General features: G+C 39.5%; 1 protein-coding gene across 2 annotated transcripts in view; it reads right to left on the bottom strand.

The window, feature by feature from the left end:
* The window catches only part of BMPER (BMP binding endothelial regulator), a 248,989-nt gene that overhangs the window by 104,482 nt on the left and 120,641 nt on the right, over window positions 1-23,866 (bottom strand). For both annotated transcript variants that reach the window (XM_036897495.2, XM_036897497.2), the window contains exons 8-11: window positions 22,497-22,606; window positions 18,999-19,139; window positions 16,754-16,858; window positions 12,996-13,041 (exon numbers count right to left, since the gene is read on the bottom strand). In XM_036897495.2, the coding sequence (XP_036753390.2) occupies window positions 12,996-13,041; window positions 16,754-16,858; window positions 18,999-19,139; window positions 22,497-22,606 (402 nt within the window). The remainder of the gene's footprint in view (window positions 1-12,995; window positions 13,042-16,753; window positions 16,859-18,998; window positions 19,140-22,496; window positions 22,607-23,866) is intronic.

Below are 23,866 nucleotides of genomic sequence, written 5' to 3'. Positions count from 1 at the left end.
CACTTTTGTTGAATGTATAATATATAATTCTTTAATAGTTCTGTCTCAAAAAATAAACATATGTGTACATATATACATATATGTATATATACACACACACACAGTGAACCTATGTATCTATTGTGTACAGAAAACAGAGTCAGGATAACTCCTGGTTAAATAAACTCTGATTTTAGACAAATGGAATAAACAAACCTGTTTCCACATGAAAGATGCTTTCAACCATCATCAAAGACCACTTCTCTAATCCTGACTGGCTAATAAAATACTTTGTAGTAGATTTTATGGCTTTGTTAATCCTGCTTATCATAAACATAAGAGCTAATTTGACAGTGACATTACTAATACGCCTCTTTAAATGAAAAACTTCAGAAAGCTATCTCTACCTCCAAGAAACTCACTTCAGAAGTGAGGACACTCACAGACCAAAAGTGAAAGCACAGAGAAAGGTATTCCATGCAAACGAAAATGAAAGAAAGCTGGAGTAGCTATACTCCTATCAGACAAAATTGACTTTGAAAGAAAGACTATAAAAAAGGCAAAAAGGGCATTAATAATCATAAAGAGGTGAATTCAGCAAAAAGATATATCATTTAGAAATACATACATGCACCCAACAAAGGAGAACCAAAATATATACAAAGCAAATATTAATAGCTTTAAAAGGAGAAATTGAAAGCAATACTGGTAGTATGAGACTTTAACACCCCCACTTTCATTAATGAATAAATCATTCAGACAAAAAATTAAATAAAGAAACATTGGCCTTAAATGACACATTAGATCAGATGGACTTAATAGACATATACAGAACATTCCATCCAAAAGCAGCAAGATTCTTCTTCTCAAGTACACATGGAACATTCTCCAGATAGATCACATGTTGGGCCACAAAACAAGTTTCAATAAATTCAAGGAAACTGGATCATACCAAGCATTTTTTCCAACCACAATGGTATGAAACTAGAAATTAATTACAAGAAGAAAATGGGGGAAAAAAACACACAAACATGGACATTAAACAATATGCTACCTAATAGCCAAAAGGTCATAGAAGAAATCAAAGGGGAAATAAAAAATACCTAGAGACAAATAAAAATAGAAATACAGCACACCAAAATCTGTGGAATGCAGCAGAAGAGGTTTTAAGAGAGAAGTTCATACCAATATAGGCCTACTTCAAGAAACAAGAAAAATCTCAAATAACCAATCCAACTTTACACCTAAAGAAACTAGAGAAAGAAGAACACAACCTAAAATTAGCAGAAAGAAGGAAATTATAAAGATCAGAATGAAAATAAATGAAATAGAGACTCAAAAGATAATAGCAGAAATCAATGAAATTAAGAGGTGGTTCTTTGAATGGTAAACAAAATTAACAAGCCCTTAGCTAGACCCACTAAGTGAAAAAAGAAAGAGGACTCAAATAAATAAAATCAGAAATGAGGTGGTGGAGCCAAGATGGCAGCGTGAGTAGAGCAGTGGAAATCTCCTCCCAAAACTACATATATTTATGAAAATATAACAAAGACAACTCTTCCTAGAATAGAGACCAGAGGACACAGGACAACATCCAGACCACATCTGCACCTGCCAGAACCCAGCGCCTCGCAAAGGGGGTAAGATACAAGCCCCAGCCCGGCAGGACCCGAGCGCCCCTCCCCCCAGCTCCCGGCGGGAGAAGAGCAGGCAGAGCGGGAGGGAGACGGAGCCCAGGACTGCTGAACACCCAGCCGCCGCCATCAGGACCACAGCACAGACACAATGCATGCGTGGGGCCCTGGATACTAGGGAAACAGGGCAGCAAGAACGGAGAACGGGTCCCTGAGGCCAGTGCCATAGGACAAAGAAAAGCGAGCGGCGTTTTTTTTTTTTTTTAATTATTTATTTAATTTAATTTTTTTTTTTTTTTTTTTTGCGAGTGCTTTTTGGAAGTCTTAAAGGGACAGGGACCCCAAAACCAGATGGAAGCGTCCTGAGACACTTAGTCCAGCAGTGGCGAATTGGAGGAACTCTGGGCACTCTAACCTCCTGGGCAGCAGGGAGCAAGGAGGCCTCTCACAGAGATAAATAGCCTCCAGGCTGCTCCCCCTCCAACGCAGCTCCACCATATCGGAGCGGACGCCTGAGGCAAGCCACGCCCACAGCAACAGCGGAGATAAACTCCATAGCAGCCGGGAAGGAATCAGAATCCCTGTCTGCGCGCAGCTGCCCAGCACAAGCCACTAGAGGTCGCTGTTCTCCCAGGAGAGGAGGGCCATAAACCAACAAGAAGGGAAGTTCTTCCAGCTGTCACTCGTCCCAGCTCTGCAAACTATTCCTATCACCATGAAAAGGCAAAATTACAGGCAAACCAAGATCACAGAGACAACACCAGAGAAGGAGATAGACCTAACCAGTCTTCATGAAAAAGAATTCAAAATAAAAATCATAAACATGCTGACGGAGATGCAGAGAAATATACAAGAGCTAAGGGATGAAGTCTGGAGGGAGATTACAGATGCCTAGAAAGAGATTACAAAAGTGAAACAAACTCTGGAAGGATTTATGAGCAGAATGGTTAGATGCAAAAGGCCATTGATGGAATAGAAACCAGAGAACAGGAACGCATAGAAGCTGACATAGAGAGAGATAAAAGGATCTCCAGGAATGAAACAATATTAAGAGAACTGTGTGACCAATCCAAAAGGAACAATATCCACCTTATAGGGGTGCCAGAAGAAGAAGAGAGAGAAAAAGGGATAGAAGTGTCTTTGAAGAAATAATTGCTGAAAACTTCCCCAAACTGGGGGAGGAAATAATCAAACAGACCACAGAAATACACAGAACTCCCAACAGAAAGGACCCAAGGAGGACAACACCAAGATACATAATAATTAAAATGGCAAAGATCAAGGACAAGGACAGAGTATTAAAGGCAGTCAGAGAGAGAAAAAAGGTCACCTACAAAGGAAAACCCATCAAGCTATCATCAGACTTCTCAACAGAAACCTTACAGGCCAGAAGAGAATGGCATGATATATTTAATGCAGTGAAACAGAAGGGCCTTGAACCAAGGATACTGTATCCAGCACGACTATCATTTAAATATGAAGGAGGGATTAAACAATTCCCAGACAAGCAAAAGTTGAGGGAATTTGCCTCCCACAAACCACCTCTACAGGGTATTTTAGAGGGACTGTTCTAGACGGGAGCACTCCTACAACTAAACAGATGTCACCAGAGAAAATAAAATCACAGCAACGAAAACATACCAACCAAATACTAACTAAAGGCAAAAAAAAAAAATCAACTACCCACTAATAGCATTTAAAGGAAACACAAAAGAGCACAGAATAAAACAACCAACATATAAAGAATGGAGGAATAAGAAGGGAGAGAAGAAAAGAATCTCCAGACAGTGTATATAACAGCTCAATAAGTGAGCTAAGTTAGGCAGTAAGATACTAAAGAGGCTAACCTTGAATCTTTGGTAACCATGAATCTAAAGCCTGCAATGGCAATAAGTACATATCTTTCAATAGTCACCCTAAATGTAAATGGACTGAATGCACCAATCAAAAGACACAGAGTAATAGAATGGATAAAAAAGCAAGACCCATCTATATGCTGCTTACAAGAAACTCACCTCAAACCCAAAGACATGCACAGACTAAAAGTCAAGGGATGGAAAAACATATTTCAGACAAACAACAGAGAGAAGAAAACAGGGGTTGCAGTATTAATATCAGACAAAATAGACTTCAAAACAAAGAAAGTAACAAGAGATAAAGAAGGACATTATATAATGATAAAGGGCTCAGTCCAACAAGAGGATATAACCATTCTAAATATATATGCACCCAACACAGGAGCACCAGCATATGTGAAACAAATACTAACAGAACTAAAGGGGGAAATAGACTACAATGCATTCATTTTAGGAGACTTCACACCACTCACCCCAAAGGATAGATCCACCGGGCAGAAAATAAGTAAGGACACGGAGGCATTGAACAACAAAGTAGAACAGATGGACCTAATAGACATCTATAGAACTCTACATCCAAAAGCAACAGGATATACATTCTTCTCAAGTGCACATGGAACATTATACAGAATAGACCACACACTAGCTAACTCACAAAAAGAGCCTCAGTAAATTCCAAAATATTGAAATTCTACCAACCAACTTTTCAGACCACAAAGGTATAAAACTAGAAATAAATTCTACAAAGAAAACAAAAAGGTTCACAAACACATGGAGGCTGAACAACATGCTCCTAAATAATCAATGGATCAACGAACAAATTAAAATAGAGATCAAGGAATATATGGAAACAAATGAAAACAACACAGAAGCCCCAACTTTTGTGGGATGCTGCGAAAGCAGTCTTAAGAGGAAAGTATATAGCGATCCAGGCACACTTGAAGAAGGAAGAACAATCCCAAATGAATAATCTAACATCACAATTATCAAAATTGGAAAAAGAAGAACAAATGAGGCCTAAAGTCAGCAGAAGGAAGGACATAATAAATATCAGGGAAGAAATAAAAAAAATTGAGAAGAATAAAACAATAGCAAAAATAAATGAAACCAAGAGATGGTTCTTTGAGAAAATAAACAAAATAGATAAGCCTCTAGCCAAACTTATGAAGAGAAAAAGAGAATCAACACAAATCAACAGAATCAGAAATGAGAACGGAAAAATCACAACAGACTCCACAGAAATACAAAGAATTATTAAAGACTATGAAAACCTATATGCCAACAAGCTGGAAAACCTAGAAGAAATGGACAACTTCCAAGAAAAATACAACCTTCCAAGACTGACCAAGGAAGAAACACAAAAGTTAAACAAACCAATTACGAGCAAAGAAATTGAAACGGTAATCAAAAAACTATACAAGAACAAAACTCTTGGGCCAGATGGATTTACCTCGGAATTTTATCAGACACACAGAGAAGACATCATACCCATTCTCCTTAGAGTTTTCCAAAAAATAGAAGAGGAGGGAATACTCCCAAACTCATTCTATGAAGCCAACATCACCCTAATACCAAAACCAGGCAAAGACCCCACCAAAAAAGAAAATTACAGACCAATATACCTGATGAATGTAGATGCAAAAATACTCAATAAAATACTAGCAAACCGAATTCAAAAGTATATCAAAAGGATCATACACCATGACCAAGTGGGATTCATCCCAGGGATGCAAGGATGGTACAACATTCGAAAGTCCATCAACATCATCCACCACATCAACAAAAAGAAAGAAAAAAACCACATGATCATCTCCATAGATGCTGAGAAAGCATTTGAGAAAGTTCAACATCCATTCATGATAAAAACTCTCAGCAAAATGGGACTAGAGGGCAAGTACCTCAACATAATAAAGGCCATATATGAGAAACCCACAGCCAACATTATATTGAACAGCGAGAAGCTGAAAGCATTTCCTCTGAGATCGGGAACTAGACAGGGATGCCCACTCTCCCCACTGTTATTTAACATAGTACTGGAGGTCCTAGCCACGGCAATCAGACAAAACAAAGAAATACAAGGAATCCATATTGGTAAAGAAGAAGTTAAACTGTCACTATTTGCAGATGACATGATATTCTACATAAAAAACCCTAAAGACTCCACCCCAAAACTACTAGAACTCATATCAGAATAGAGCAAAGTTGCAGGATACAAAATTAACACACAGAAATCTGTGGCTTTCCTATACACTAACAATGAACCAATAGAAAGAGAAATCAGGAAAACAATTCCATTCACAATTGCATCAAAAAGAATGAAATACCTAGGAATAAACCTAACCAAAGAAGTGAAAGACCTATACTCTGAAAACTACAAGTCACTCTTAAGAGAAATTAAAGGGGACACTAACAGATGGAAACTCATCCCATGCTTGTGGCTAGGAAGAATTCATATCGTCAAAATGGCCATCCTGCCCAAAGCAATATACAGATTTGATGCAATCCCTATCAAATTACCAGCAACATTCTTCAACGAGCTGGAACAAATAGTTCAAAAATTCATATGGAAACACCAAAGACCCCGAATAGCCAAAGCAATCCTGAGAAAGAAGAATAAAGTAGGGGGGATCTCACTCCCCAACTTCAAGCTCTACTATAAAGCCATGGTAATCAAGACAATTTATTACTGGCACAAGAACAGAGCCACAGACCAGTGGAACAGATTAGAGACTCCAGACACTAACCCAAACATATATGGTCAATTAATATTTGATAAAGGAGCCATGGACATGCAATGGCGAAATGACAGTCTCTTCAACAGATGGTGCTGGCAAAACTGGACAGCTACATGTAGGAGAATGAAACTGAACTATTGTCTAACCCCATACACAAAAGTAAATTCAAAATGGATCAAAGACCTGAATGTAAGTCATGAAACCATAAAACTCTTAGAAAAAAACATAGCCAAAAATCTCTTAGACATAAACATGAGTGACCTCTTCTTGAACATATCTCCCCGGGCAAGGAAAACAACAGCAAAAATGAACAAGTGGGACTATATTAAGCTGAAAAGCTTCTGTACAGCAAAAGACACCATCAATAGAACAAAAAGGAACCCTACAGTATGGGAGAATATATTTGTAAATGACACATCTGATAAAGGCTTGACGTCCAAAATATATAAAGAGCTCACACGCCTCAACAAACAAAAATCAAATAATCCAATTAAAAACTGGGCAGAGGAACTGAACAGACAGTTCTCCAAAAAAGAAATACAGATGGCCAACAGACACATGAAAAGATGCTCCACATCACTAATTATCAGAGAAATGCAAATTAAAAACTACAATGAGGTATACCTCACACCAGTAAGGATGGCTGCCATCCAAAAGACGGAGAACAACAAATGTTGGCGAGGCTGTGGAGAAAGGGGAACCCTCCTACACTGCTGGTGGGAATGTAGATTAGTTCAACCATTGTGGAAAGCAGTATGGAGGTACATCAAAATGCTCAAAACAGACTTACCATTTGACCCAGGAATCCACTTTTAGGAATTTACCCTAAGAACGCAGCAATCAAGTTTGAGAAAGACAGATGCACCCCTATGTTTATTGCAGCACTATTTACAATAGCCAAGAATTGGAAATAACCTAAACATCCATCGGTAGATGAATGGCTAAAGAAGATGTGGTACATATACAAAATGGAATACTACTCAGCCATAAGAAGAGGGCAAATCCTACCATTTGCACCAACATGGATGGAGCTGGAGATTATTATGCTCAGTGAAATAAGCCAAGCAGAGAAAGAGAAATACCAAATAATTTCACTCATCTGTGGAGTATAAGAACAAAGGAAAAACTGAAGGAACAAAACAGCAGCGGAATCACAGAACCCAAGAATGGACTAACAGGTACCAAAGGGAAAGGGACTGGGGAGGATGGGTGGGTAGGGAGGGATAAGCGGGGGAGGAAGAAGGGGGGTATTAATATTAGCATGCATAATGGGGGCAGTGGGAGAAAGGGGAGGGCTGTACAACACAGAGAAGACAAGTAGTGATTCTACAACATTTAGCTATGCTGATGGACAGTGACTGTAAAGGGGTTTATAGGGGGGACCTGGTATAGGGGAGAGCCTAGTAAACATAATATTCTTCATGTAAGTGTAGACTAAAGATAACAAATAAAAGAAAAAAAAGAAAGATAAGGGGGATTACTCCATGATAGAATAAAACTAACTGTAAATCAATGATTAATGCATGCTTTAAAAATCCTTAATTTTGATCACTGAAAGGGTGTCAGATGAACAGCTATGGAGGTACACTTTTCTGATAATATTCCTTTCTCTTTAAAAAAAAAAGAAGCAGTTCCTGTGTGGTGACCTCCAATAAGTTCTACACAATGGTATGAAGGGCATATCAAAGTGTGGGCAAAGGGTTTATTTGTGTTTATACAGAGGATCAAAGCCTAATTTGGCTATCCAGAAAATGAATTAAGATACGATATGAAGAAGAACTTCCAACATCAACATCCTCTGGAAGAGGCATTCCAGAAGATGATCATCAAAAAACCTCAACAAAGATCCTCGCGCTGTTGCAGTTGTAGTTGCATTCATCCCACTGGTTCCTGGACTTGCCATTTGAATGAAGAAGGAGATATCTAAGCTGGCCTGTGCATACAATAAAACAACAAATTTGACTGGATCTATACTGTTGGAACTCAACCAAGAATTTGGAGAAGTGCAAGTTGCAGTGCTCCAAAATCTTGCAACTATAGACTATCTACTGTTAAAAGAATATATGGGATGTGAACAGTTCCCAGGAATGTGGTGTTTTAATTTGTCTGATTTCTTTCAGACTGTTCAAGTACAGTTGGACAATATCCATCATATCATTGATAAGTTTTCACAAATGCATAGAGTGCCTAACTGGTTTTCTTGGTTTCACTGGATATGGCTGGTAATTGTAGGTCTGCTTTGGTTATGTAGCTGTATTACTATTATGTTAATGTGTGTAGGCAATTTAATTAGTAGTTTAAAACCTATACATGCTTATGTTACTCTACAAGAAGATATGTCAAAGAAATAATCAATCTTCCCATGTTTTCTTCCATCTGCTACTTCTATAGCTTCTCTTCTTCCTTTATAATTACAACCCCTAAGTAGAATTCGTGCCTCATATAGAAATTATCGAGTATCATAATTCTTCCAAGTGGTAAAGATACCTCAAGACAAATGCTGGGCATAGAAGCCACAGGGCATAAATCTGCAAAGAAGTAAAAAGCTAACCTTTTCAAACAATATTGCCTCTCTCTCACTTACCAACTTTACTTTTCCCTGTATGGCCCCGGAAGATGACTGGTTAGCCAGAGACGGGTAAGATTCCTCAAGGGAGGAACAACCTAAGACAGGCACAGTCGCAGGGGGGCCATCAGGTGAGAAATTGGGGATCAACAGAGGTGAGGCTTAGAACCTCACCCCCCCTGTTTTGAGAGAAATCATCTGCATCTGTGGATGTTTTGTTGCTCTTGTCTAGCTTGGATTAATACTTCGTCTGTAGGCACAGACCTGATCATCTACATTTGCCCTCTTACAGCACTAAATTATGTTTTCTACCTTTATCTTGCATCTACCTACCACTTCAGCATTTTATTAAAAATAATAATAGTAATAATAATAATAAGGGAGAAATGTGGGATTTACATATAAATCAAGTATAAAAATCAAATGAATAATCATATTTGACCTGATTGTTTATAGTTCATAATGCATGATCAAAACCGAAAGTTTCTGTGATGACTGCCCTTGCACTGTTCACCATGTTAGAACTTATTCACTATGTAAGAACTTGTTCACCATGTAAGAACTTGTTCGTTATGCTTCAGAAGATTGGAGACTGTTGAGAATTAGGCTTGGGGTTGATTAATGATTGTGCATTGAGTCCCCTATACAGAATTTTATTGTTGTTAATAACCATTTGATCAATAAATATGAGAGATGCCCTGTCAAAAAAAAAATCTGAAATGAAAGAGAACTTGCAAGTGATACCACAGAAATACAAAGGACAATATGAAATTACTATGGATAATTTTATGCTAACAAGCTGGACAACCTTGAAGCAATCGATAAATTCCTAAAAACTTGAAATCTTCCAAGAAGACTGACAATACAGAATCATGAAGAAGTAGAAAATCTAAATAGATCAATTACTAATAAGGAGATTGAAACAGTGATTTTAAAAAATCTCCCAACAAACAAAAGTCCAGAATCAGTTGGCTTCATTGGAGAATTCTACCAAAGAAAATTTAATACCTATGCTTAAAAATTGAAGGGGAAACTTTCAAATAAATTTTATGAGGCCAGCATCAAGCTGATATCAAAACCAAAGACACCACAAAAAGAAAATTACAGGCCAATATCCTTGATGAATATACATTCAAAAATCCTCAACAAAATATCACCAAACCAAATCCAATGACATATTAAAAGGATCATACACCACAACCAAATGGGATTCATTACAGGGATGCAAGCATGGTTCAATACCTGCAAACCAAAGTGATAAATCACATTAACAAAACACATAACATTAATAAACTGAAAGATAAAAATCATACAATCATCTCAAGAGATGTAGAAAAATCAAATTTCAACATCCACTAATGATAAAATTTCTCAACAAAGTGGTATAGAGGGAACTTACCTCAACAAAATAAAGGCCATATATGACAATCCTATGGTTTATATCAAAGTCAGTGGAGATAAGCTAAAAGATTTTTCTCTAAGAACAGGAACAAAACAAAGGTGCTCACATTTGCCACTTTTATTCAACATAAAAATGGAAGTCCTAGGCAGAGTAATTAGGTAGGAATAAAAGTTATCCAAACTGGAAGAAAAGAAGCAAAACTGTCCCTATTTGAAGATGACATGGCATTACATACAGAAAATCCTAAAAAATCCACCAGAAAAGTTATAACTAGTAAATGTATTCAGTACAGTTGCAGAATATAAAATCTATGTACAGAAATCTGTAACATTTTTATACACTAAAAACAAAATATCAGAGAGATAAATTAAGAAAACAATCTCATTTATAGCTTCATCAAGAAGAATAAAATATCTAGAAATAAATTTAACCAAGGAGATAAAAGACCTATACACTTAAAACTATGAGACATTTATGAAGAAAACTGAAGACACAAATAAATGGAAAGATATTCTGTGTCCATGGATTAAAAGACTTAATATTGTTAAAATATCCATACTACCCAAGCAATCTAGAGATTCAATGCAATACCTATGGCACACTTCACAGAACTATATACATAAAATTTGATAGAACCACAAAAGATCCCGAATAGCCAAATCAATCTTGAGAAAGAAGAATAAACCTGGAAATGTCATGCTCCCTGACTTTGAATCATATTACAAAGGTATAGTAACCAAAACAACTTGGTATTAATACAAAAACAGACACAGATCAATGGAACAGAACTGACAGCCCAGAAATAAACCCACACATAACTGGACAATTAATCTACAACAAAGGAGTTAAGAACATACAATACAGAGAGGACAGCGTCTTCAAAAAATGGTTTTGGGGAAACTGGACAGTCACATGCAAAACAATGAAACTAGACCTTACACCATAGACAGAAATTAACCCAAAATTGATTAAAGACTTGAATGTAAGACATGAAACTATAAAACTCCTAAAAGAAAACAAGGCAATAATCTCCTTGACATTGGTCTTAGCAATACCTTTGTGTCTCTGACTCCAAGGCAAGGAGAACAAAGACAAAAATAAACAAATGGCACCACATCAAACTAAAGTTTCTGCACAGCAAAGGAAACCTTCATCAAAACAAAAAGGCTACCTACTGAATGGAAGAAGATATTTGCAAACTGTATATCCAATAAAGGATTAATATTCATAATATGTAAGGAACTCATACAACTCAACAACAATAAAACAACCTTATTAAAAAATGGCAGAGGAACTGAAGGGACATTTTCCAAAGAAGACATGAAGATGACCAACAGACACTTGAAAAGACAGACATTCAACAACACTAATTATTAGGGCTTGCAAATCAAAACCACAAAGAGATATCTCCTCATACCAGTTAGAATGGCTGTTATAAATAAGACAAAAATAATATGTGTTAGAAAGGGTGTAGAGAAAGGGAACCCTCATATCCTACTGGTAGTATTGTAAATTGATACAGCTACTGTGCACAACTATTGGAATACCTAAAAAAATTAGGATTAGAACTACCACATGACCCAGCCACTCCACTTCTCGGTATTTATTTGAAGAATACAAAAACACTAATTCCAAAAGATACAGGCACTGCTGTGTTCATTATTATTTACAACATCCAAGATACAGAAACAACTTAAATGTCCATCAGTAGATGGATGGATAAAGATGTGATACATATATACAATGGAATACTACTTAACCATAAAAAAGGATGGAAACTTGCAATTTGCAGTAACATGGGTAGACCTTGGGGGAATTACATTAAGTGAAATAAATCAGATAGAGAAAGATAAATACCATATGATTTCACTCATATGTGGAATCTAAAAAACAAAGTTAACAAACAAAAACAATAAAACAAAAACAAACTCATAGATACAGAAATCAGACTAGTAGTTACCACAGGGGAAGGGAGTTCGGGGTAGGCAAAATGGGTAAAGAGGGTCAACTGTATGGTGATAGAGGGTAACTAGACTTGTGGAGGTCATCACTTTGTAGTGTATACAGATATTAAATTACAAAGCTATACAACTGAGACTTAAATAATAATATAAATAAAAGGAGAGCTATCTCAAAACCATATGAATTTGAGGATTAAAATGGCAATTTGTTAATAGATGTGGACATATGTCTACATGTGGGAATGACATTATTCCTGTTGCTATGCTCTGTGTGACTCGTAGTGCAGTCTCAGACAGCTTTCAGAATAGGCTATGTTAGGAAAAACCTTCAAGAGCTCAGTTAAAAATAACAGGATGGCCAAACCATTGCCAGCCTAAAGACCTCTTGCTTGATCTCTGCTAACAGGAGCATCGCATATGCTCAGGTGAAATGATGAAGAGAGTGGTGGTGGAGGTGAGGGAGGAGGAAGTGAATGCAGCTGTTTGGCTTTATAATGACAGAAGGAATCCCCCCTATATTATGTATGATATTTATTTTACTGGATATCATTATCTTAGCTGCTATGACTGTAAATGCTATTAGCAGTTGAAATGCAATTAAGTTATTTCATCCTCCTTAAAACCTCATCAGACCATTTATCTTCCTAATTTCTTACAGCAACAAATTCCAATGGAAACATCTATATTTGTCTCAATTGTGCTTCTGTGAGAGGATTACAATTGACTTAAAGTGTCTGTAGGGAGCTGGGATGATCCCATTTTATACATATAGAAACAAAATGTGCAGGAAACTTGTACCACTTGTTGCACCATAAAATGAAAAGCACATATTAATAGCACATTTTCAAAGGAATAAACTTACTTTCTGTGCAAATAGGACAGCATCCTTTTCTGTTGAGAATTTTACCCTAATCAAAAGAAAAAAAATAAGAGTTTATTGTTAAGAAACAGGGTCTGCTGAGGACAAAACTCTTTTTTAAATCTAATGCCAGATAAACCAATGAAATCAGTCCAAGCTATACTTGAACTCAATGCCCAGATGGTGATGATGGTGTTGAAAATGAAGTTTCAAGTATCAGGTTCTAAGGACAGGCAAAGTCATTCAGAAAGCTTTCCTGTTTTTGTCCTCCAAGAAATATGATATCTGAAGGGCTCATTGGTGTGATTTTTCTCACATGGAGGGAAAATGGAGACAGTCTGGATTCAGCCTTTTCACTGATCTCCAAATCTAGCCCTCTAAAGATCAAGTGCATACGCACGAAAATGGGAGTTCTCTATCAACCTATCAGTGATTGTGAAGGCTTCTTCTTTCTGTCTTTGCTTGCTGAAGGGGTCCAAACAATAAACTATAACCTTTGCATCTGCCTATGGAAATGGACAATATCTGTAGTACAGATCAAATTCCTCAGATGTCTTCTTTCAGAAAGTAGTATGCTGTCCATGTTAAGTCATTGTTATGCAATCAAAGCCAATGACGCAGGAAGTTGAAATGCTGAATTATTTTCCATTACCTTTCTGGAAATACAGTGTAATCTCCTATATTGCATTTCTTCCAATTTTTCTTAATGCATGACATTTAAGGACGGAAGCATAGTCTCAGGGCCGATATCAGGGAATGGCATTGTCTTAGCTCTTAATGGGACTCACAGAGGAAAAAAAATGTGGAAGATTAATATTTAGGGAGCAGTTGATATGTAAAAAACATCCTACTCCTTATTTTCCTTAGGTTATCTAACATCAGGGTAGTTGTAAGGATTTAAAAAGTTAATAAATCAATTAATAAAAAATAAGTGAATATGTAGAACATACGAGGGCTTAATTAATATTACATATTATTGTAATCACAGTCATTAAGATGCACAAAAACCTTATGAGCTGAGTAATTTCCTTTACATAGATGAAGAAATTGATGACATGCAACAGAAGAGTAGTAGAACTTAAAATCAACCTAATTTTGTGTGGCCCTAAAAAAAGAGCTTGCTCTTTCCACTCCATAATTTAATCCTTTTATCTTCAGGAGAATTTAATATGTACTGGATATCTGATGTATGCTAGAATGTTGTGCATTCTTCGTACCTTATCTCACTTAAACCCTACAACAACCCCCTGAAGGCAGTTGTCCCTATGTCCTGTGTATAGGAAACTAAGAAAACAGACCGCAGTGAAGTGGCCCAAGGCCTGTGTCAAGGCCACACTGCTCATATACTGTCCATTCACTCATTCACTACTAGTCAATTGCATCAATTTACTAGTCACCTGGCATCTAAGTCAATCACTGGAATAGATTTAGGTGCTCAAAAAGAAATTGCTGGTTGATAATCGAAGAGCTAGAAACATGCTCAGTCCCGTTCAACCCTCACATGCTTTAAGGCATCATGACATATTTTTGTTGCCTAGAGCTCTGTTACCTATTTCTATTTGGCACAGAGGTCTCCTGTAGCTTCTTGTGACTGAAAGCAGCTGAGGACAAAGACAAATGAGGTCGCTTGGCCAATGGACTGATGTTCACAGGGGAGGATGTAGGGTACTTTATCTGAATGGAGTAGAACTGTTTAAACCAAGGCCCCAGCAAAAGATGACTATATGATCCTCTAGATCTGCACCTTGGCAGAAATGCCATCTCCCTACATTGGGAAATGAATGGGGCTGGTAATACCACTCACTTAGGTAGGGTGTAAATCAAACACAAGCTATGAAGTGTGAGCTCCTGAGTTATATGTAACTAGCTGTGTTGTGACCTCATGACTAAGAAGGGTTTAGTAACCCATCTCAGAGAGGTGATCTCAGCATTAACCAGAGTTGGCCCTGTGCCTAAAGAGAAAGTTTTAGCATCGATTAGTGACGATGAGATGACAGTGTCATAAGGACCCCACCCCCACTGGAACCCTGATAGCCCTTCTCACAAAAGGCACTCCTTTGCCTCTGGGCGGTTTCTAGGAAGGGTGGAAAGGGAATACAGCCATTATATCCTTTTGCACGGCACACATACTTCTGGAAAAAGATGTGTAGTAGCCAGGAAGGATGAAGCAGAAAATACAGTCTGCTTCTTCAAAAATTTTTTTCAATTTCCCCAGGCAATGCAGAGGAGGGCAAGTTTAATGTGTAACAAGATTTCCATGGTAGAACTAAGTTATCCTCTGAAGTCCTTGTGCTGGCCCCTGAGGAGGGAAAGTGTGAACCAGAGCAACATTTGGAAAGAGGCCTAGACACAGAAAGGTGGCCCCTGAGGCAGAAGCCAGGCCCTGACAAGCTTTGGCAAGACAAGGAGGAGATAGGGTGGAGGAATGGTCTGCACCTGGAGGGACAGATGCTCCAGGCCCAAATGTAGTCCACAAAGAAGAAATGCTAGCAAGACGTTGGTGACATAAAGATTGTTGACCTCCCCTCAGCGAGAAGACAATGAAAACCATCAACCTAGCTACAAGTGGCAGGACTCAAGTGAAGCTGGCAACCCCACCATGGCCTGCTGAGGCTAGTTACTTGAGCCACCAGTTTGGCACAGCATCTTGTTTTCGTCTTGTAGAATAAGGAAGCCCATTATTACCAACATGTGCTGAGAGAGTTCATTAGCAGCGAGGGTTCCCTGAGGACTGGCATAAACGACATGATCCCATTTTTCCCAATGAATATTTATAAGCAGACCATGTTCAAGTCTACTTATTACATATCCTTTTTTTTCTTTTATGGGAGGCTTTCAGTTTTATGTCTGAGGCCTTTTAAAGCAAGACTAATTAGGATTTTTTTCCTTTTTTTTTCTCCCCCCTTTATTCAGTTGTGCAATAGCAGCAGCTGTTGTTTTTTTTGTGCCTCATTTGGCACAAAACAGCAACTTTTTGTTTATAATAATAACAGATGTGAATAAAATTAAAAGCTGTCTATAACAGAGAAGAGAGGACATGTCCTGAATATATGGATATATTTTTCTGTTCTACTGGAAGGTATTGAATAGATTTGACATTTTCCCAAAATGCATAAAACCTTGAAAGGTTTCAAGTTGCTAAGGTGAATCCAATGAAGCTCATGCTTCAGAAGATAATGGTTACTTTATTCAGTGTGCTGGAACTGGGGGCTTCTGAAAGGAGATATTTCCGTAAGGGTGCTATTTCCATTTGGGGCTACAATGGAGGCCAGGGTTAGAAAGGGAAAACTTCAGTAAAGGGGTTGGGGGTGCTGCTAGGCAGAAGAAACCCCTTGGGGAATTTATTAATAAATGACCACATATTTCTTTGAATGAATAATAGAAGAAAACTTTGAGAAGAGAGAGAAAGATGAGGGAGAAAGGAAGAAAACACAAAGGATGGTGACGATGTTCATCAGAAAACCTGGCAAAAGAAACAAGGGCACAGATCTAACAGGAGGTGGAGATGTCAAACCGAAGAAGTGGGAGAGTCAATAGGAAACAGGAGAAGTGGGACAAGCACAAGGTGAGAGCTATTCTCGCCAAGCTACCATCTGGGTAGGAGTGGCATAAAAGAAGGGGCTTGGCAAGGGTCATGTGGCTATTTAGGAGCTTGAAAGTTGGGAGAGATCTGGATTCTGTATTCAGAAGACCATGCCACACACCAGATACTTCCCAAGATGTTAAGGTAGAGAGAAAGCCAGCCCGCTCTGCAAACCTACCTGAGGGCAGCTGCTGATGGGAACGCACTGCTTCTTGCGGCACTCCATCTTGCCTTTCACACAAGCACAGATGGTGCAGTTAACAGAGGACCACATCTCTCCATCCTGAAGGAGAGAGCACAGGATTCTGCTATCAGCTGGAGGCTGTCAGGAGCTAATCCAACAGGCTGGGATTTCCTTGTCAAGAAAAGCATTTCTTACCCTGAGGTGCCTATCTGCACCTAACTGATCTAATCAGGATTAGATTTGAGGGGGTTATGTGTGGTGTGTATGTGTGTTCCCTCTCCAGGATATAGAAAGAACTCTCGAGTGTCTAACCAAGTCATATTTGTGTCTTACTTTTCCTGCATTGTTCACTTAGTTTCACCCTGTGAGACAAACATGAGTTTTCATTCATGATGTAAAAACAAAGGTCCACTTTTCCTGTTTGTTAGGACTGAAATGTTTAAGCTGTCTCAGGCACCAGCAGTTAATTGAGATGTCCATGGGTTATTAGTTTATTCCCAGATGCTACATGGTTCTAGACCACACTAGTCACAAACATGCAAAAAACAGGCTGATTCAACTAACTCCCACTCCCTGGGCAGACACCTGATCAGCAAGCCATCTGCAACTGCGGAAGCCAGACAGAGTACTTCAAGGGCCATTCAGACCACACTGCTGTCTGTCTGATACTCTCCTCCCAAAAAGCTGGGTAGCACTTTGGAACACATTTTCTAGCCCCAAAAGGGCTGTTGGAGGACTTTCTTTGGCTCAGGGTTTATAATCTGCATCTGTCCTATGCCTGGCCACAAGAAGCCCTGTACCTTCTGGAGAACATGCAGAAATCTAAGTCCTTGCCTGTGGGAAAAGAGATTACAGGCAAGAGAGTTGAGCCTGAAAATGAAACAAGGATTCTTTCCCGGGCTTAGGGATCTAAGCAGCAGACTTTGTTAAAAAAAACATAGAAATTAGCTTCAGTCTTTGATGATGACTGCTCTGTTTCCTCTTCCTTCTCATTTTCTGAAACTATTTTAAGGACTACCTATTCTCTAGTGCCTTTTATTTCTCAGGAGAGAAAGACCTAACTGAATCTCTTAAAGGATGTCTGACTATTCCAAATTCTCTGAGTGCACATTTCTAGGTCTCAGTGTTTCAAGAATGACCCCCTGTGAATTATTTTAGGCCTCATCACACTAAGGAATCTTCTCACAAGGAGCTTTGAAAGCACTTTGCACCCAGCACCATCAGGAGAGCAGGTGTGTCGTATCTGGGAGCTCTGGAGAGAGAGGTTGACTTGTGAAAGGACATAGGAAGGGTTCTGAAATCCTGGTATAACTACAGCACACACACACAACCCCCTGCCCTTGGGCGTGACACATCCTGGCTTCTTACTGACTCCATAAGAACCAAGCCTCTCCCTCAAACTCTGTCAATGTCACAGGAAGTTGGGCTAAGTGCAGACTGAAGTGCTTCCACATCTGACTTGATTGTGAGGGCTTCAGTTTTCATAGGTGTCATAAGATGACACCTTCATCCTGGGGAAAACAGACTAAATGGGAAGCACTTTGAACAAGGTCCACCCTGACATTTAAATGGTCACTGCACAGCCTCCCAATGCAGCCATCAGAATATAATATAAACACACCTGAGATGGTAGCAGATGCCCAGGAGACAACCCTGCTGGCTCAGATGGGGCTAGGCTCTCCCCTTTGCTTAGCTGCTCTGCCAGCAACATATGCCATGAATGCCCATACCTGACCGTCCGCCAATAGAGAAAATCTCTTTGAAAAATCACCTTTGTAAAAAAGTTCTAAAATGATCAAGCTATAGAACCATCAGGATCTTGCTTGTCAAGGGGCACTGAGCACCTCTGAGCATGATGCTCCTTGGCATTCAAGCACCTGTAACTGCATCGTCTGGGGTGGGTGGTGGGGGATGGGAAGGTGGGAGGCAGCTTCAGCTCAACCCCAGGCACTAGTCAACTGCATTTGGAAAAGGTGATTGTGTCTTATAGGTTGGAAATATTTTATAAAGCAAAATTAAAGCCAAAGAAAAACATTTTTCAAACAGTTGTTTCTCTGCTCGTATGTGTACTTGATTCTGAATATATATGTATACATAATAGTATAGTAGAGATAAGTATACACACACTTGTATGTATATGTATATATAAAACATGGAATACTCCAATCTGCCTTTTGTCTGGAGCTGTTTACAGTTCAGTACAGCACAGTAGTTCCCATGAGCTTGGTTCATGACATACCCGGAAAATCTTGTTGCCAAACTTGCATACTTTGATGTCGTCCGGGGGCACTCGGAGGAGGCACTCTTCACAACAGGCCCCCTGGCCTTTGTCACAGCCACCAGGGTGGGAGCACTTCTTCTTACATACTACCGTAGAGTCCTGGGGGCCCAAAGGCAAAGTAGAAATTAAAAATTATTTCTACATCTACCAAACATCCTACCTGGCCTTCCCTTAAGGCCCCACAACCATCTGCTGTAAAACCTATTAGGAAGATACCACATTTTAATTTGTTGCAATAAATCTTTCATTCACTTCAAAATGTTATTTGTTGATTAAACATCTGGACTAGAAGATTAGAAAGCTATGAACAGTGTGACATGCCCTCCTCACCCCATTCCAAGAGTTTATAATTTAATGCTCGAGAGACTGATGATTTTGCTCCAGCCAGCAGGTGGCAAGAAGGCCCAGCTCCTGACAAGCCACCCAGTTGCCTTCTGCCCACCTTCCTCTTCCTTTGCATCCTTCATTAATGGTGCCCTTTTCGGTCTGTTCCATGGCTTTATGACACCTTCTAAGAATTTAGCATAAAGGCAGGATATCATTGATCAAAGAGTAAAAATTAAGAGCTAATAATGTTCCACCTCAAGATGAAATTCCTTAGTATGTTCTGTGTTCACAAAAAGGAACTGAACGAGCATTCCAAAACTGAACCTGGATTCTAGGGCTCTTCCGTAAACCATGTAACCTTAACCAGGCCACTTAATCCCTGAGGGTGACAAGTTTATATCTATAACCTAAAGGGATAGGGGCATGGCTTCATTTCTAAAGACGTGGCATTCCACAAACAAAACAGCAAGCAAATTGTGCCTACTGATTAACTCAACAATACACTGAGAAAAGTTCAGAGCAGTTTAAGAAAAATTAATTTCTGTAGTTCTCTAGCCAACAAGATGCAATTTCACCTCGAATAGGTTGTCAGCTGGACTGACTGTAAAAGCAAAACATTTATGAAACTTAGTAGAAGACATGGATGAGAGAAAAGAAGTGGCCCGACATGGATGAGAGAAAAGAAGTGGCCCAGGGTCAATCAGTAAGCCCCTCAAAGTGTTGCATTAGTGTGAGACCAGTGGCAGGGAAATGAGAGCAGAGCCCTCTCCAAGACAAAGGCCTAATTAGTAAGTTCTGAGGGTGGACTCATTTCTGAGTATTCCATACAGGTAGGTTGTGTAAATCAACTTATGTAACTTTTATAGCTTCAGTGTAAATTCTATGACTTCAAAAGGTACTTCTGCTACCATTGACCATACTCCCACTGACTTACCCATCTAATATTAGTAGGACAATGACATTATCCTTCAAAAGATGGTATTTGTTGCCTTCAATTTTAAGATTCTAATCACATCACATAAGTAGACAGGATTCAGAGCTGGACATGGCCAGGGTAGAATGCCAGTTCACTAATTAGTATGTTATTTTGTGCAAATCCATCTCCCAGAGCCTCAGACTCATCATGTTCATAAGGGAGATGATAATACCCACTTTTGAGGCTTATTGTGCAGTTTAAATGAAAAATGTAAAGTACTTGGTACATAGAAACTTTAATGTCAACTCATAAATTAGAAAAAAACCCTTGTCAAAATGCATGTCTTCATTTCTAGTTTGAGAAACAAGGGCACTCACTAGCTCTCAAAAAAGGCATGCTTCACCATAGATTTACCAACTTTCATTAAATACACATACACATATGCACACATACACAGGGCACCCATCAGATCATGGGTCTGGCACTAGGTTACACAATGGGACAATGGAGATGGATGGATGTGCCTCCGGCTTCAAGAAGCTCACAGAATAAGAGGAGAGAGAACCACATGAACAACTAAATTGTAGTATTAGTGTGGTAAACACACTCGTAAAGGTGCAGAGGTAGAATAGGAAAAGGGATAATTATCTATGTAGGTGGGCTGGGGTGACATATGAAATAGGCTATAGTGGATGAAGAGGAGTTTGCTCATCAAATTATTGATGAGGACACTGAAGGTAGAGGAAGCATCAAACCTGAAGACACCCAGACCTGCAGCCATACTGCATTCAGAGAACTGTTCAGTAGTTTCCTGCACCTGCCATGGTACTGGATGGGGGTGCCAGAGAGGGAAGCTCTCAGACAGAAAAGAGTACCGACCACCCAAAGTGACTGCAGCCTGATTCCTCAAGCATCCAGGTTCCCAAAGATGACAGTGAACTCACACTCTGATAAAACAGCCTCCTGAAGAACCAGTATGAATTACCCTTCTTTTGAGCACTGGGATATATCATCTAGTAGTCTCCCAAAGATTTCATGAACCCAAAGCACTGCAAGCATGACCAGTTCTCATTCACGAGGTGCCTGGCTCTCCTGCAATCAAGACAAGTGGGAATGTGATGAGTTTCACTGAAGGCTCAGCATCCCCAAGAGGAAGCTCTAACCTGTGCAGTGCCTGGAGAGGAAGGGAAGTCCTGAGGATGGAGGCCGAGGCTCACAGAAGGAGTGGCTGTGTGTTTTGCACAGGCTAAGAGAAACCGTGGAAGAGAGGAAGGAGCCTTAGGAAAGTATTCTCAGGCTTGGAAATTACTGGGTGCTCAGTGCCAGGGAACAGGCAGTTCAGCCCTTACCCGGCCACCTCCCTGAGTTGTGCATGCTACTTAACAAAGTCTGCCTCAAGTCATCAGGAACTTCAGAACCCTAATCCCAGCTACTGACTCATAGCTGACATTGAGCAAGCTTGTTCTCTTTCCCTCTCTAGCCCTTTAGCTATAAAAACAAAACAAAAACCATCACCACCAAAGTGAATTATTCTAAACTCGTGTCACACAGATGTTTGGGTTAACTCACTAATGAATGATCTTCAAGTCTTCCGTATAAACGATTCTCTTCTGAGTTTCAGAATTAAATCACTGCATAAACACAGTCTATGAATATGTGATGTGCATGCATTTAGAATTCTGGAACTGTGGAATTCTTTCTGGACCAGTCATTAGACCTCTGGTTGCCCCTGAGAAAAGTCAGCAATGCCTCAAGTAAGAGACGGTACAATGAGCAACATATAAATACTCTCTTACTAAACTACCAGGTTTGTCTTTGTGATGAGCTGCAAATCCATGCCTTTCTTTCCTCTTGAATATGATTAAAGCCATTTTTATTGCCAAATATGTCAGAGAATTCATCTTGGATAATTAGAGCCAGTGATCACTGCCATGTGTATTTGTCTGATTTTAAAAAGAGCCTCAGGTCATCTCGTCAGAGTTTAGTTCTCACCACCCAGAGCCAATTTATTGGTCCCTGGAAGATGATGGCAAATTGTAACTTAGGTCCTATGTTTGACCTTCCTTGCAACCTTGAGCATGATTTCTCATGTGAAAGGGCATCAGTAATACCTCTTTCCAATAAATCACACATTACCATGTTGGGCTATAATGTCAACACTAAGATCCAAAAAGCTACCCTAGTTGGACCACAGCCCCTCAGAACCACCTTACCCTGCAGGTGCATGTGGTGCAGTTATCATAGAGAAATGAGGATCCGTTGTCATAAACATCACTGCGGAAGAGGCAGCTTCCAAACGGGAGGTCAAATACTTTCCTCTGACCTAGAGGGAAGCAATGGTATACTATAAGGAAGATAGAAGCCAGGATGGCCCACTCTGTCATCAGCAATAACATCACAGAACTGTTAAACATTCTCACAAGGCCAGGTAAACCTGATGCACAAAAACAGAGGCTTGGGTCAGTTGTTCCCAGGGGATCCCCAGGAGTCATTAATTTTATTAGACAGTTTTTGTTAAAAAAGAGTTCAGTTCCACACTGAGGCTTGCAAGTTCATCAAATCTCTATTACATGTCCATCATAGTGAATCAAGGTGGCTATGAGACAGACCTGCCCTCATGGAGCTCATAGCCTACTGGGGAGACAAGCCCACAAAAGATGATTTCAGTACAACAATATGGTAAACTCAGGAAAGAAGCCAATCTGGGAACTGTGGGGTCAGGGAGGGCAGAGAACACTCTGAGAGGATATGATACCTGAGTTGCAGCTTAAAAAACCAGTGAAATTGTCCAAAAGCTGTATTGGCAGGGAGGAGACAGGAGGAATCAAGATATCCCAAGAAGGATTAGAATGAGCAAAAAGAACGAATGACACAGCATCTCTGTGGAAGCCACCACAAGTCCATGGCATACGGATGACGCTGACTCAAAGAGTGCACCGAGACAGAGGGCAGCGCCTCACAGGCATCCCATCTCTGTGGAGTTAGCTTGGTTTACTCTGATGTGAGAATCTGGTGACTAAAGGGCCAAAGAAGCAACCCCCAAAACAGTACAATCCAGTTTCCTCCCTTCTTTCAGTATTTGAGTTTCTACTCCCTGCAGCACATAAAAACATCCCTGAAATGTTACTTTAATTAAGGGCTGAGAAAAGAAATCAAAGATTCATGGTCATTCATCAGATTTTCATTCACCCTCTTTATTCTTGTAAAAAGATTAAGAGCAATCTCTATCAAGAGGTCCAATGACATACTGAAAATCCCTAGAAACACAGACTAAACGTTATTCTCAGAATCAGAATGGTCAGTGGAATGGATTGTCAACAGAATTCCTGTTAGTTGGAAGTCAGCAAAAACGCTGTCATCCCATCAGAGCCAAGCTCAAGGGTTGAATTCAGTGTAGACGCAGAATTGAATCGTTAGTTGAGACCTTGCTACCAGAGGTAAATCTGCCTCAAAAGATGGCAGTGAGTTGTAACTTGGGTCCCACATAGGGCCTCCTGATGACCTTGAATATGATTTCTCAGGGCCTCACTTAGTTCACTCATAAAAAGGTATCAATAATACCTCTTCCCAGTGACATATCACT

This window comes from Manis pentadactyla, chromosome 7 (assembly GCF_030020395.1).
Source record: "Manis pentadactyla isolate mManPen7 chromosome 7, mManPen7.hap1, whole genome shotgun sequence".
NCBI lineage: Eukaryota > Metazoa > Chordata > Mammalia > Pholidota > Manidae > Manis > Manis pentadactyla.
The sequence above is the reverse complement of the archived record's forward strand: the minus strand, read 5'-3'. Positions and strand labels throughout refer to the sequence as shown.